Source organism: Saccoglossus kowalevskii, chromosome 19, assembly GCF_978046115.1.
Source record: "Saccoglossus kowalevskii chromosome 19, keSacKowa6.1, whole genome shotgun sequence".
NCBI lineage: Eukaryota > Metazoa > Hemichordata > Enteropneusta > Harrimaniidae > Saccoglossus > Saccoglossus kowalevskii.
The window spans coordinates 12,139,451-12,154,186 of NC_140659.1; the positions used below are offsets into that span (position 1 = coordinate 12,139,451).

General features: G+C 33.3%; 1 protein-coding gene across 1 annotated transcript; it reads left to right on the top strand.

Annotated features, from left to right (window-relative positions):
- The first annotated feature begins 11,804 nt into the window (after nt 1–11,804).
- Nucleotides 11,805–14,372, top strand: LOC100376033 (histone H2A.V). The gene is made up of 5 exons (XM_002739777.4): nt 11,805–11,904; nt 12,071–12,148; nt 12,273–12,386; nt 13,146–13,275; nt 13,693–14,372. The coding sequence occupies exons 1-5, from the start codon at nt 11,902–11,904 to the stop codon at nt 13,752–13,754; spliced, it is 387 nt and encodes a 128-aa protein (XP_002739823.1). The 5' UTR covers nt 11,805–11,901; the 3' UTR covers nt 13,755–14,372.
- Nucleotides 14,373–14,736: the final 364 nt, after the last annotated feature.

Here is a 14,736-nt window from a genome sequence, read left to right on the forward strand (position 1 = left end):
TTACAGATCAGTGAACGCTTATGCAATGGAATAAAGTCTATTGCATTGTTTTGCAGTGCAAAAAAAACTTATTCAAAAAATATCTTGTTATCCTACTAAACCCTCTAAAGGTGTTAAAAAAACGGAAATTGTTTTATAGATTTTCAGTTATATCATTATTATTATTAGGATTATTGTCTAATGATTTATTTCGTTAGACTGACGTATATTCCAAATAATATAGTTGATATGCTTATTCACCGTTAAAACATAAGTAATTTATTTTCATGAATTCGACATATACTACTTACTTATTTCACTGGAGTTTACTTTCACTGATTTTTATCTGTAGTGTACTGATACAAAAAATGTATATCCTTTTATAAGATTTCTTCGTTAATTTGTGGTTGTATGATTATATCACACTGCCTAGAAATAATACCAAAAAAAATATTGCTGAAACAAGAAAGTTATTAATTCAAGTCTGCATCAGACCTGGCAATCCCAAAGCAATTTTCAATGCATGTACTTATGTACTTTTCAAATCCAAGATGTATATGGGTTTTATGCATTAACTTCCCTGGCAATAGGCTTACCTTCCCGTCCAAGTTTCTTCTAGAGTAAGTTGACCACCGTTTTGTGGTAGATTCACAATATATATATATTTACTATTTCTACAGAGTATTTTGTATTTCATATTCTCTTAACTTGGTTTCAATCCATGCAGATTATTATTGATTTGTTTTTCCATGCATTGTCTTCTATTTTGATTTGGAAGAGCAGTTAATGTACTGTAAAATCATTTATTTTTACTGACATTTCACTATTTCGATGCTTTGTGAAATTTCACTGAGTTTTGATGTTTCATGAACTTAGTAGAAAAACAATGAGTTCACAATTGTTACTTTACATGTGAATTTAATTTAGTAGATTTTACTTATCAAAAAAAATAGCGAAATTGAAAACTAGTAAATAATGAATGTGTTTACAGTATTGACTGTAAACTGGTTACATCAATAAAATCACCTCTTATACCCTCCAAACATGATTGGTCACATTTTTTTAGCTCTGCTGTTGACTTAATCGCCAGAGTAGAGCATATTTCTGTTTGTCTGTTGTTGTTAACTTTACATTTTCAAATTCTTCTTGAAAATCTGCTTGCTTTGATACTTATTATATATGTATCTTGGGTTGACCTCTGATATTTTGTAACCACAAGCTTAATTTGCTAATTTTAGTAAACATTTTTATCATTTTTGATAAAATGATGTCTAACTACAATATATACAGTGGAATTATATCAGCTGACAGACAGCGTGTTTAGATCATGGAAGGTACTAATGTTAGTACCTTCCATGTTTAGATCATGATGAAATTCTAGGTAATTTTAGCAGCTTTTGCAATTAGCAGCATACCTCATTAGAAGACCTAGAAGTATCTAATTAAAATGTATTCAGCTATTGTTTACAGGAAATAGACATCCCACATGTGTTATTTCTCACCTGGTTGGGATTTGAGGCCCATGGCTCATTAAAAAAGAGAAGGGGTTTCTTTTGTGAATTAACTGGCAATCTCAAAAAAACATTGAATGAAAACCCTATTTGTACATATTAACAGTCTTGGTTTACGTTGAAACAAATCACACCAAATTTAGGAAGAACGTGGATACTAGGGAGACCATTGTTTTATTATATAATTCAATTTGAATACAATAAGTCATTACCATGGTAATGGGGGAAGAAATTATGTTTATATTTTGATAGGTAATTAAGAAATACGGTGATAAAAAATAATGTGATTTTTACCCGATATGAACCATGTCTTTGTATAGGATCAGAAATTCATAATTTAGCAACCAAAATGCTAACAATTTCAGTTAAAAATTAGTTTTGAAGATATATTTTGCATGATTTTATGGCATTTATGGAGTCCAAATTTTGCGAAAGTCGCTGACATGGTCCAAGTATATCAAGTGCTACAACATTTTGTGATTTCAAAGTAATTTACAATGATCACTTTGAACAAGAACAAGATGTATGTGTTTTGGGACAGAAATATGGATGTTGTACATAGAATAAAAGTAGTGAAACCTTGAGATATTTATGATTTTTTGGGGTAAAATTATTTTATGTAATAATTGTTTATTGTAGCATATTTCAAATTACTGGGAACTAAAAAATTGTTAGTTACAGTGGCCAATACTGATTTATCTAGGGAAAAGCCAGATACAAGCTTTTGCTTCTCATTCTGTAGTTAACGCTAACCCTTGGTGAGTGTACAGACTCTACTGGCCAAATACATGTGGCTGGCAAACTAAATTTGGAGTCAGTCCAAAGCTACTTACAAGATTGTGTCTGATTGGTTACTCAATACCTAACAGACGAATCAGAGAGCAGCTTGTTTGTTGACTGGTTTATTTTTCAGCATATCAAATTCTCCCTTGTGTATACACTTCAACTTGACCAGATTTATGATGCACCCCCCCCCTCCCGCATAAAATATATTACCGGTACTGTCTTAAGTGTAGAAATCCTTGAAAACTGAAACAAAAAAAATCCTTTTGGTTTTCCCTGTCATTCACCCAAAAAACTTTATTTTATTCACTAAGGGGTGCAGCATTGGGGTATCTTGACACCAACCATTCCTCCCTCATCTCCCTTTACAACCATATTCTTTCTTGACACCAAGGCACAATCCTTCCTTCCTTCTCTCAAAAACAATCAACAGGTTTAAATAATCCATGTCTACTTCAGTGAACTTCACTAATTTCTAGTTCAGGTTTCCCTTAACCTTTTCACTACCAGTTCCCTCTTTTCTTCACAAATTCACAAAATAGTCCCTGTTTATAGTCTGCAGATTGGGTCAAATATAGCCAAATTTTTTGAGTAAAAACTGAAAATTGACTCAAATTTTGTCTGTTGGCCCAAAAATTAGGGTTCATTTCCAGAAACATAAGAAAAAAAAAGTGCAGAAAAATCAGGGCGAGAAAGTCTTGTGGTGAAAAGGTTAACTCTAAGTTCAGAAGAAGTTGCATGTACCATTAACAATGACTATGCCAGAAACATAAAAGACAGGCTGGAGGATAACTTTTCTTGTCCAGGATATGTACAAAGGAATTGAAAAGATCTAAACAGAATATTCGTGTTTGTTGTCATTGTTATTGTCAGTTAAACATGTGTACATCAAAAGTTTGTTTTATTTTCATAATTTCTAAATCCTGTGCCCAATCAAAACATAGTAGAATGGCAATGAAAGGTCACAAATTCGGTACAATGATCTGATTGGACATACCTCTAAATTATGCGGTCAATCAAAGTTGGCATAACTTATGGCAAGGGAAATAAACCAAGAGCAGGGTGTAAACTTGCCAAAGAGGGCGCACTTTTAAACACATACTGGTTGAACAGAATCTGGCAAGAAATAATTGGTGAAATGATGGTCAAATATACGGATATTGGTGAGCAAAAGAGAGGGTGTTACTCAGGTGTAGATGCTCATTTGTATAACTTAATTTGTGACTAATGCTGGTAATGTTTGAAGGATCAAAATATCTAGGATTTAACCATGTTCAAGATTTGTTGTACAAATGTGAATTAAGAAAAAAAAAAGTGTGCATATTAATGCCGTTGGTGGCTCACTTTATCTGAACAGATCCAAGTTGATACAGTTCATGATGGGTTGTCTGCGGGGAGGACCCCCTGATAAGTTTCACACACCGATCAATGTCTATAATGCAGTAATCTTGCAAAATTCTCAGACAAGTTAAAGAAAACAGAAAATGGTTTCCCTAGCCTATTTATTTTTTCCTGAAATTGTGCACAGAATTATTGGATTATTTTTCTATATGATTAGATCAGCTATTTGCCATGGTTAATATTACTACCATGGTACTGTAAATATGTTAATTATTCACTGAGTTTTTGCCTATTTCGCTGACTTGAAAATGCGCTAAATTAAAACCCAGTGAATATGTAAAATTTAGCATAGAACACATTATCTAAATGATAAAACCGTGAAATTAAAACCCACTGAATATTCCTGAAATCCTAAATCAGTGAAATTTAAACCCAGTGAAAATTAGTCATTTTACAGTACTGGTAGTTGGTTTATACGGTAATTGTCATGCAAATACCAACTATCAAAGCAATTGAGCTGATATTTTCAAGGAAGTCATCATATTTTTGTGAAAAAAATTACAAAAGTCTCCGTTAAAAATAGAGATTGAAAGATGTTTTCATGAATTTAACAAATCTGACAGGTTCACACATGGTATGTTCATTCAAAGTCTCAAGGCAATTGGATTGATAGAAAATCTGACAGAGGTCCATCCATCATGTCAAATATCATTTAGTATAAATTAGGCTGCTAGTTTGCAAGAAAATGTTGAAAATGAACAGATGACAGGCAGTGGACAATAACCTATATGAACAGCTCTGCATTTTCGATGACACCGAAGTTAGAAATAACTAACACAGAATCTTGAACCTAGAGTACCAGTAAGTAGCATCATGTTGTAGCGCCCTCTAGTGGCAATACTAAGAGTTGTTTCTTAAGAGTTGGCCGAATCTGGTGACAGTAAGATGATTTTTTTTCCGAAAAATAAGTGAAGAGTTTTTCAAAATTTGGTGATGTAGTTGTTCACCAACTATAATAAAATTCCCAGTCATATAATAAAAGCAGTCAATAATACAACTGCCTGTAGTAGTCTTCAATATTGTAAAATACATTATTTTAGCTGGAATTAATTTTCCCTGAGCGTTATGTATGGAATTTGTTTTTACTGATTTTTGACAAGTTGAATGTAAAATATACGGATAAAGGTATATTTGCTTGATTTTATTTTCACTTAATCATCCCTTCAGTGAAAATAGAGTATTTTTACAATAGTTGATGAGCCTAACCTCTCAACTGAATCCAGCCTAGAGTTGGCCTCACACGGTCACACCACATTCTGTAGTTTGTTATGTAACACTTTGCAAAAACATTCAAAGACAGTGGTCGTCATGCAGCACAATTTCATGTAAACAATGAATTTTCACATGTTGTGTACGGCATTATATGTCACATATCGAACAGGACGCGAGGCGACGACCATCGCCCTTCAAGAATACATAATAATTTATTATCCTGGAAACTGAATATTCAATAAACTTCTTGTTGTAGCGCCCTCTGGAGGTGAGTACAAGCAGCAGGGGGAATTCAACAAAAAATACTAGCACCCACATTTTGAATAATATGTTGTTCATCACCATTGTTCACATCTCTTAGATAGATATTTGACACAAGCGGATGTCATTGGAAATGAAAATAAAAAAAGAGAGACTGGGAAAAGTTTGTATTGGCCATTGTTCTAATACAGCAATCAATCAAATTTATATTTTCTTTATTTTCATAAAAAAAAATGTTATGTGCGTTTTTTCATTCATTCCTATAGTTCTGTTCAAAATGTCAAAATTTTGGAATATTTTTGTTTACCTCCAGCATATCCAACATGGGAAACCATTTTCACCACAAGACTCTCGCCCAAATTTTTCAGAACTTTTTTTCTTGTGTTCTTCACTATTTCTGAAAATAAACCCTAATTTTGGATCCAACAGACACAATTTGAGTCAATTTTCAGTTTTAAAATTTGGCTATTTTTGTCCCAATCTATAAAGACTATAAACGGGACTATTTTCTGAATTCATGATGAAAAGAGGGAACGGGTGTAAAAAGGTCAGGAGGTTCGACATCATATAAAATATCATTTGAAACAACTGTGAACATTGTATTAATGTAATTCAAATAATGTATGCATAAGACCCATTAAGTAGAAGCACACATAATCCCCAAATTAAAATATGATTTATTTTTACCAGAGACATAAGTCTGTAATTTATTCAGACACTACTAATAAAGCTAATACAGTAATATTTTTAATTTTAAATTGTCATTTATATGCTGGTAGTGTTTTTGTAAGTTGTTAATTCTGTAAGCCCACAAGGTGATATTTAAAGCAGAAAGATTGTACTAAGAATTGAGTACTAAGTGACAATAACATTGCATGCTAAAATGCAAGGGTTTATGGGTAGACACTGATTTGCAAACAACGACATCCTCTGACTGTCGTCGCATGCACGGGTGATGATTCCTTCACTTTGAAATAAATAGAATATGATACATGTAATAAAAAAATTACAAAAAAATATTTAAAATGAAATGAAATTAAAAAAATACAAGCCGTACAATGATTTTAATAATGAGTTAAAGCTAAACAAAACCTTGAAGATATGAATGTGCAGCTATGTATAGCATTAAATAGTCGTAGAGTTAAAAAATAAAGTGAAAGACAAAGCTGGAAAAATGTTTCAATATTATAAACCTTTAATCCTCTGCATGAAGAGTCAATTATGGATGTACAATTTAATATATTTGTTATCGAATCTCAAGTTGCAGCAGTAGTTTATACTGTTGAATACAAGCTACTGTGGAATACTTTATTTTCGCTGGAATTAATTTTCGCTGAAAAGGCTTTTTGGGCGTTTTGCTTGGAATTTATTTTCACTGATTTTTCATGAGTTTAATGTGAAATATAGGAAAAAAAGTATATTCGCTGGATTTTATTTTCACGGAATCATCCCTTCAGCGAAAATAGCGAAAATAAATTCCAAGCGAAAATAAAGTATTCTACAGTAACTTTTAACAGATTAGCAGATTTGTTTTCTGTGTATTCACCTGCATTACATCTAAATATAATAATGTTGGATTTTAAAATCTCATTGTAAAAGTATACTTTATGGTATTTTAATGGTAAGTGGTTGTAAAACCAACAAGACGTCTTCTGATTGGCTAAACGGTGAGTTGTTAGGGATGAATACCTAATCAGGAACATTCTTACAAAAACCTTCTAGCTTAGGCCAAATAAAAAAAGTGTTGTGTTTCTTATGCTTTTCAAAAAGAGAGAGTTATGTAGGTAGATTTTATTTTTCTATATATTATTTCCTTGTTACAACTGCATTTTTTTTCTTGCATATAAGCACTATTTTAGTGTCATAAATCATGTTGTTTACCGTATCCATTTTTTTTTCAATTCATGTAAAATCACATTAAAAGCCTGCCACGACTTTATAACGTTTTCTTAAACATGACCAAAAAAAGTTTATGATGGGGCAGTAAAAAGGGGGTAGTCCGGGTTTAGGAACCACACTTTCTTTTTTTCTTGCCCTCAAACACAATTGGTACACCTGTGATCTGAAGACGTTTTTACTAAAAATTACAAAAAAATATTCACTAAAAATTAAAGATTTGAATTTATTATCAGAAAATGAACAAATTTAATAGAGGACCACCAAAATATATTGTACATATAAACTGTCAAAACAATCAGGCTGGTAAGTTTTCAAAAAAAGTTGACAATCAGTAACACTGTATTTGCTCTATTAAAAGCCAATAAATAAAATAATAAAACCAAAAATTTAATTTTTTGCACAGTAAATCATTAAAATATGACTTATTTTCCTCATAGAATACACCAGTACTGAAGCGTTATAACAAAGCAAATACAGTAAGATTAGCTCCACTCAACTTCATCATCAGGAAGGCTAAAAATGTGAAAACACTCACCTATTACTCACTCGCTATGTGTCACATTTTTACTGATCAAAATCAGATGAATATAATCTGGTCACAAATCTGTCCAAAACTTATCACACATACAGAGTTATAAAGACAAGGAGTATGACACAAAAGGCCCATTGGTATTCAACTTTCAATTCATTGTGCTGCTTGCGAACTGGGACATGCAGTCAATGGGTTTTGTCAGCTTGGGTAATATCAGTATAGGTGTCAAGTTGATAAAATTGTTAACGCCTTTTTGTTTATATTGTCACTTCAAACTTGAACATCAGCCAAAAGATGATGATGATGCAATCTAAATGAAGAATCTTCAATCTTGAATAAAAAAGATTTAACACAAATTGCAATACAAATTAATTTTGTTCACTAAAACCATGGTGATAAAAGAAACCCTTTTTTTTCATTTCTAAGCTAAAAAACTTGGACAATATACCAAGAGCCAAACAGTATTTATGTAAATGACAGAGGTGTGTCTATGATAAGGCACGGATTCACAGAGAGGCACGCCACGCAGCCCCATTACAAAATTTCCTGTTATCAAATTGCTAGATCCGCCAATGACTGTAAAAAAAGATAATTTTTCAAAAATCGCAAAGATGGTATATAATATCTAACAATATTGTTAAACACTTTGGAGTAGTGAACTTGGCTGAAAGATTGAATTACTAACGAACTAACAGGATCACAAAATTAATTTCAAAAATAATATATTGCATGTTTTACATAATATCAATACAAGGAATATAGAACTTAATGATTAGCTGGATTTATTTTCGTTTGTAGATTAAAATAAAACACAGTGAACATACAAAGTTGAAAGATGGTGGTCATTACGCCGCGTCATGTTCGATATGAAATTCGTAGTGACATATACAACGTGTGTAATAGATGTTTGTTTACATGAATTTCGAACACAAGATACGCCATGACCACTGCCCTTAATATAGATTGTTTACTTCTCAAACCGATGAATATGAAAGTTCACAACCAAAATGTATAAATATTGTATAAATCTTTGGATGGATTTATTGCCACTATAATATTATAACATGTGTGTCAGGTTCATCTTTGTATTTCTGTCAACCGCTTCATTGCTACCACGGTTACTAAAAAAGACAAATTTTGTAGAAGTCCAAATTTCCCTGGGATCCTATGACTTTAGGGTGGCAGTAATTTCTGCATAATTTTGTTTTCACAAATGCTATAAAATCGTAAAATTCTAACAATTTTTAACAGTGAAAGTAAAACAGTGCACAGTATTCTCATTAGCTAAATCAAGGGTTTACACAGACACCATGAAGCCATTGACACATTGTTGTTTCAAAATTTCACCCTTCAAAATTTGATTTAAAGAAACATGAGCAATTGATTTTTTTAAATTTTTTTAATCTATGTAATGCTAGGCCACATTGACCTTTGTGGAACTGTATGAACATACTACACGTCTACGAACAGCATCTAAGCAGCTGGAGAATGAATTCATTTTGTCGATATTTTCATGCTGTTACAAATATTTTAAATATATGCCATGTCACATCAAATGTGTTTTATCATTTAATGTTCCGTGGATTAAAAATTAGGAAAATATTTGCAAAAAACAAACGTCCTTTTTAATAAAATGCATTTTAACTTGAAATTGGGTGTCCTCAAAATCCAAGATCTCATAATTAAACCTGTTTTGAATTAACTCTTTGAGCGCCAAATTTATTTTCGTGCTCAATTTTGGGTAAATTTTATTGGTATCATTATGACAGGGAGTCAGTGACTTTTGTAACAGCGAACATTTTATTGGTATCATTACGACAGGGAGTCAGTGACTTTTGTAACAGTGAACATTCTATTGGTATCATTACGACAGGGAGTCAGTGACTTTTGTAACAGTGAACATTTTATTGGTTTCATTCAACAGCGAGTCAGTGACTTTTGTAACAACGAACATTTTATTGGTATCATTACGATAGCGAGTCAGTGACTTTTGTAACAGTGAACATTTTATTGGTTTCATTCAACAGCGAGTCAGTGACTTTTTTAACAGCGAACATTTTATTGGTGTCATTATGACAGGGAGTCAGTGACTTTTGTAACAGCGAACATTTTATTGGTATCATTATGACAGGGAGTCAGTGACTTTTGTAACAGCGAACATTTTATTGGTATCATTACGACAGGGAGTCAGTGACTTTTGTAACGGTGAACATTTTATTGGTATCATTACGACAGGAAGTCACTAAATGAAAATAAAATGCAGCAAATACACGTTTTTTTCATATATTTTACATTCAACTCATCAAAAATCAGTGAAAATAAACTTCATACAAACACCGTCCCTCAACACTTTTTTCAGGGACGGTGATACAAAACATCCAAAATGTCTTTTTAGTGAAAATTAATTCCGGCTAAGTATTTTACAAAATCTGATTAAGGTCGTGTGCATAAACAAAGCTTTCATCATGTCAGTCCCAAGAACCAGGTTTGAACCATGAATTGTTTTTTGTGTATGGTTGAACACATTTTTTCCGTGACATACATTAAAGCATTTAGCAAAATTTATATTTGTTTATCCACTATTTAGCCTTTGGCAAATGAGAAGGGGAGCCCTAAGTCGACAACAAATGTTACTTTATTTTAATTCAATAATTGTTTGCATGCAACTCAAACAGAAGCCCAGATTTTCTCATTTTTAATGTTGTTCTGTGAATATCTAAAGGTGATCACACTCACTGTTGAGAGACGGTGCCAGACTGTAATGTTTTCTACATAAATTTTCTATTCCTATAGTAATGACGTTTGATTATGTGCCTTAAAGGGGCACCCCCAGTTAAGCCTAATCTCAAAACAAATTTACATTTTGGATTAAAATTACAATGGATAACAAACAATCCCTGGGTTTGGAAGGTTCCCCTTTAAGTCAACAGAACCAAAGTCATCAAACTGTTTATTTGGAGCCAGGATACACGGTTTCTTCATTTTACATGATAAGATGAAACACGTTTTCTGGTTAAATTACTGAAAAACATCATGATTGCACTGAATTATATGCCACCCCTTCTAAATCTCTCCTCGTTTTCAGCTCCAATTTTATCTAGCTGAATTTAACTACCCTGTATTTATGCAAATTTTAAGGTGTGGATGGTTCAACAAAAAACTGCTTTTTGGAGCTTCCTATTTGAAATCTGGAGGTAGAGGAATTTTTTGTTGTTGCAAATATATATTTTATTCACATTTACTTGGCGATCAATAATTTTTTTTATTTTGGGGGTTTATCCTTTTCTTACATGCACAGCCATCAAGAAGACAACTGAATCAATTTATCTTCACCCTTCAGCCCACTACCCAGTTTTGAAATGGGGAACACCGTAGCTAAATCAAATAAAAACTAGTGCAGTTTTGGGAATTATGATAACGATTTAAATTTAAATAAACAATTATACATATTATGATATTGTCAACTGAACATTGTCAACAATATTTCAGACATTTTATTGTTAATATACCATTTAAAAAATACTACTTCGTCACTTTCCATTATTAGTAGTGTTGATATGTGTCAACTTCGACAATGTGTTCTTGAAAGTCTTAAAACCATTGTTCGTGTAGCTTCCACATGCTCCATTACTAATAGAAGTTTACTAGCTCAGATTTGTTCAGATATTTTGCTTGTCCGAGTCTGAGCCACGGTTGCTAGTATTAACCGTGTCTGAGCTAAAAGACGGTCCGGGATACCTTACATATCTGTACTGTAAACAAATGCAATAGTAAAAATGAGGGGATAATGAAGTCACGTAACTTTAAACTACTATTTTTGGTTCGCTACTAAACATCAGTAATAATTGATGCGACTCTGGGAAATCTCGGGATTCCCTGGTTATTCAAACGACCGAGCCAAGGAAGGCTCCGCGGCCGGGGAAGACTCGGGGTTCAGTGATGGTTTTAGCGTCCTGAGGGAAAATGTGGAGAAAAAACGAGTTACGGGAGTTCAAAATGGTCCTTTCTATCATTTTAACTTAACACAATTTTTTTAAGTGAGAATGTCCTGACAGGTGTAAATTTGTACTACTCACACTTCTGTGAATGACATACCTCCCAGCTGTGGCCATTGATGTTGTTGTTTTAATTAATTCTCGGTAGTTTCCGGAAAAGTACGAGTATTCATGAACGAGTACTTGAACGCCATTGGTTAATTTGAACAGTATATCTACAACCATTGGTTGTGAGTCATCACGTGATTCGTACCTCTATAAAAATTGTCGTTGCGATATTGGCGGGTATCAGTTGTATTATTTCCTATACACAGAGATAAGCAGTAAAATGGTGAGCTATTTTTCTTAAAATCCGTTGAAAGTATGCCAAATATCGCGCCATCCACCGTTATTTTCTTTCGAAAACTTTACTACTGCATCTCATGAAGGCATCATCGAGCCGATTTTGTTGTTTTCGTCTTTGATTTTTGTTCTACGTCCAATGTTTTTGTCCACAGGCAGGCGGCAAAGCTGGTAAAGATTCCGGAAAAGCAAAGGCCAAGGCAGTTTCTCGTTCAGCGAGGGCAGGACTTCAGGTAATTATTTTTATAATTAAACCGTACCTGTTTCAGTTGTCAATTCCCATTCGACAGTAGCTTATGTGATTGCAAGTTCTTTTGTTCAATATTTCATCTGGTTCCATTCTGTTCGGTTTTGCAGTTCCCGGTAGGTCGTATTCACAGGCATTTGAAAAACCGCACAACTAGCCACGGACGTGTCGGAGCTACTGCCGCTGTTTATTCTGCAGCTATTCTCGAATATTTGACAGCTGAGGTGAGTGTAAAATTTATAACTATTTCATTGTGCATTTGTTGTTTGACCCGCGCAAACGTATTAATGTATTCAACATCATTCGGGGCCCAAAAACAGTGATCGATCCATAAATCAGGAACTGAACAAAATTACCCTTCAAGGGCCCCTTGTTGCAAAATTGCACTTCTATTGTTGCCCGCTTTATTCCGTGAATTTTCGTTAGTTATAGAAATAGTACGATTAGACGCGCTCACAATACAAGTATTTAGCTAGCAAATTTTAGTGTTGTGTCAATTTCTGCATGATCAGGATGACCTTGTCCTATGCCAGTTTGGCGGGAGTTTCGGTTTGTCCATTTCAGCCTGGGTGATCGAATTGCATCTCTCGTTGCTTGTTATCGGTTGAATTTTCGTTATATTTCGCGTGTAGATTACAAAGTTTGAGCCTTAATTTTTCAAAATCAATTCAACCAGTCACGCTGAATAAATTAACAATATGCTTTATTTGTATTCTAATGCAAATTAAGTAACAGCTAGCAAGGTTTATTTAGCTTGGAACTAACCTGCTATTGTAATATGGTGCGAGTCGGGTTGCTGTTTCACAAGAACATTGTGACAAATGTTTCAATTCATCAGCAATTGTCACTACATTTGCAAGGCATCATGACCTAACTAACGTTGACCCAAACTCCCTTGGTCTTGTTATTGTCTATTGCACAAGCTCTGCTGTTTAAACTTGTTATTATTGATCTTTGACAAATTAAACTTGTGCTCGTTTCAGGTCCTTGAGTTAGCAGGTAATGCCAGTAAAGATCTTAAAGTCAAACGTATTACACCGCGTCATTTGCAGTTAGCTATCCGTGGTGACGAAGAGTTGGATTCCCTCATCAAAGCAACAATTGCTGGTGGTGGTAAGTTGTCTCATCATTGTCTACGGTAACCACTTTGATTTCACACAAAAAATAAAAAAAAATTGTTGCAGTAAAATTTCTCTGGGCTTTGTCTACACTAATAACAGAATCCTGTGTGGAAGATCCTAGAAGCGAATATTAAGCAGTATGAATTTTAATCGGTCCTCAATACTGTAAATTAAATTATTTTCACTATTTAGGCTTTTAAGTTGCAGGAAGCCAATGAGTTGTCATTATTTCACATGAATTTAATAAAGCATACATTACTCATCTGCAAATATAGCAATATTAAAAAAAAACGTGAATAATTAATGTATAGCAAGCTGTTAAAAAAGCACCAGCATGGCTGTAATAACTGCATGCGGGAGTCAATAACATCAAAAACAATGCAAATAATAAATTTATTTCTTCTTACAGGTGTCATTCCACATATTCACAAGAGTTTGATTGGAAAGAAAGGATCACAAAAAGCGACATAAACATAATCCTGCCTGGACCATTTGTTTTATACCTCAGGCAATCCGGCTTTTGACATTTTTCAAATGCTTTTCATCTTTATCTCCTCTGTTCAGTGTCCGAAGTCTACGTAGACCAATAGATGCACAGTCTACTACCAACAACCCATTTTCAATCCATTCCATATCCAGTGTTTTATTGTATTTTATTGTATGATGGCAAAAGCCATTATTTTTATCATTAGATTAGTGTAGGGGGCCTTCTTTTCTAATCGAGCAGTTCTGCGATACATGTAATTATGCAAAGAACTATAGTAAATAAATTATCAGCTTTCTTCATAGCCAACACTGAAAATTATTGTTTGATACCAAATAAGGTAAAGTTCTTTATATGTCAATCTGAAATATTTTTCCCAGTTACTGCTTATAAAATGTTGCATTTTGTACATGTTGGCTATATCAGAATATCAAATTATGCCACACTATTGGGTTCACAAATTGTAGTTGAATGTATAGTATGAATTAAAAAATGTTATTGACTTTTATAAAATGTTTTTGTGAGTTGTGATTTTTAAGGATGTAAACAAAAGTTTGATGTAATTGTGACCTGGATTTGTATAAATCATTATTATATCAACAGTATGCAAACTTATTTGGTTCAATGTTTTTCTGAAATGGGCATGCAGTAATATTGTCAATTTTTTTTAAGGTGCTGAGATATCCTTGATCTTGAAAAGCTGACCTTGATCTTTTTAATATGATGCATCTTGTACGAATGAAGATAATACTTTTGTAAGGGGGATTGGCAGGAGAGAGTGCTGTCTGTTTGAAGTCTGTCGTCCATAGGCCTTCGTCGAGGCAACAACGCCCCTTTTACAAACATAATTCTATAACGCTCAACAATAATTGCTTAGAAATGACAGACAAAATTGTCTATTGCGAAAACAAGTCAACTGGCAACCAGTTTGACTACGCAATTTCTTGCTGGACGCATGATTTTATTGCG

Bases quoted from the DNA above. Each gene is read 5' to 3' on its own strand.
- LOC100376033 (XM_002739777.4), top strand. The intron at 12,149-12,272 runs GTAATTATTTTT...TCGGTTTTGCAG, and splicing joins CAGCGAGGGCAGGACTTCAG to TTCCCGGTAGGTCGTATTCA. The intron at 13,276-13,692 runs GTAAGTTGTCTC...TTCTTCTTACAG, and splicing joins AGCAACAATTGCTGGTGGTG to GTGTCATTCCACATATTCAC.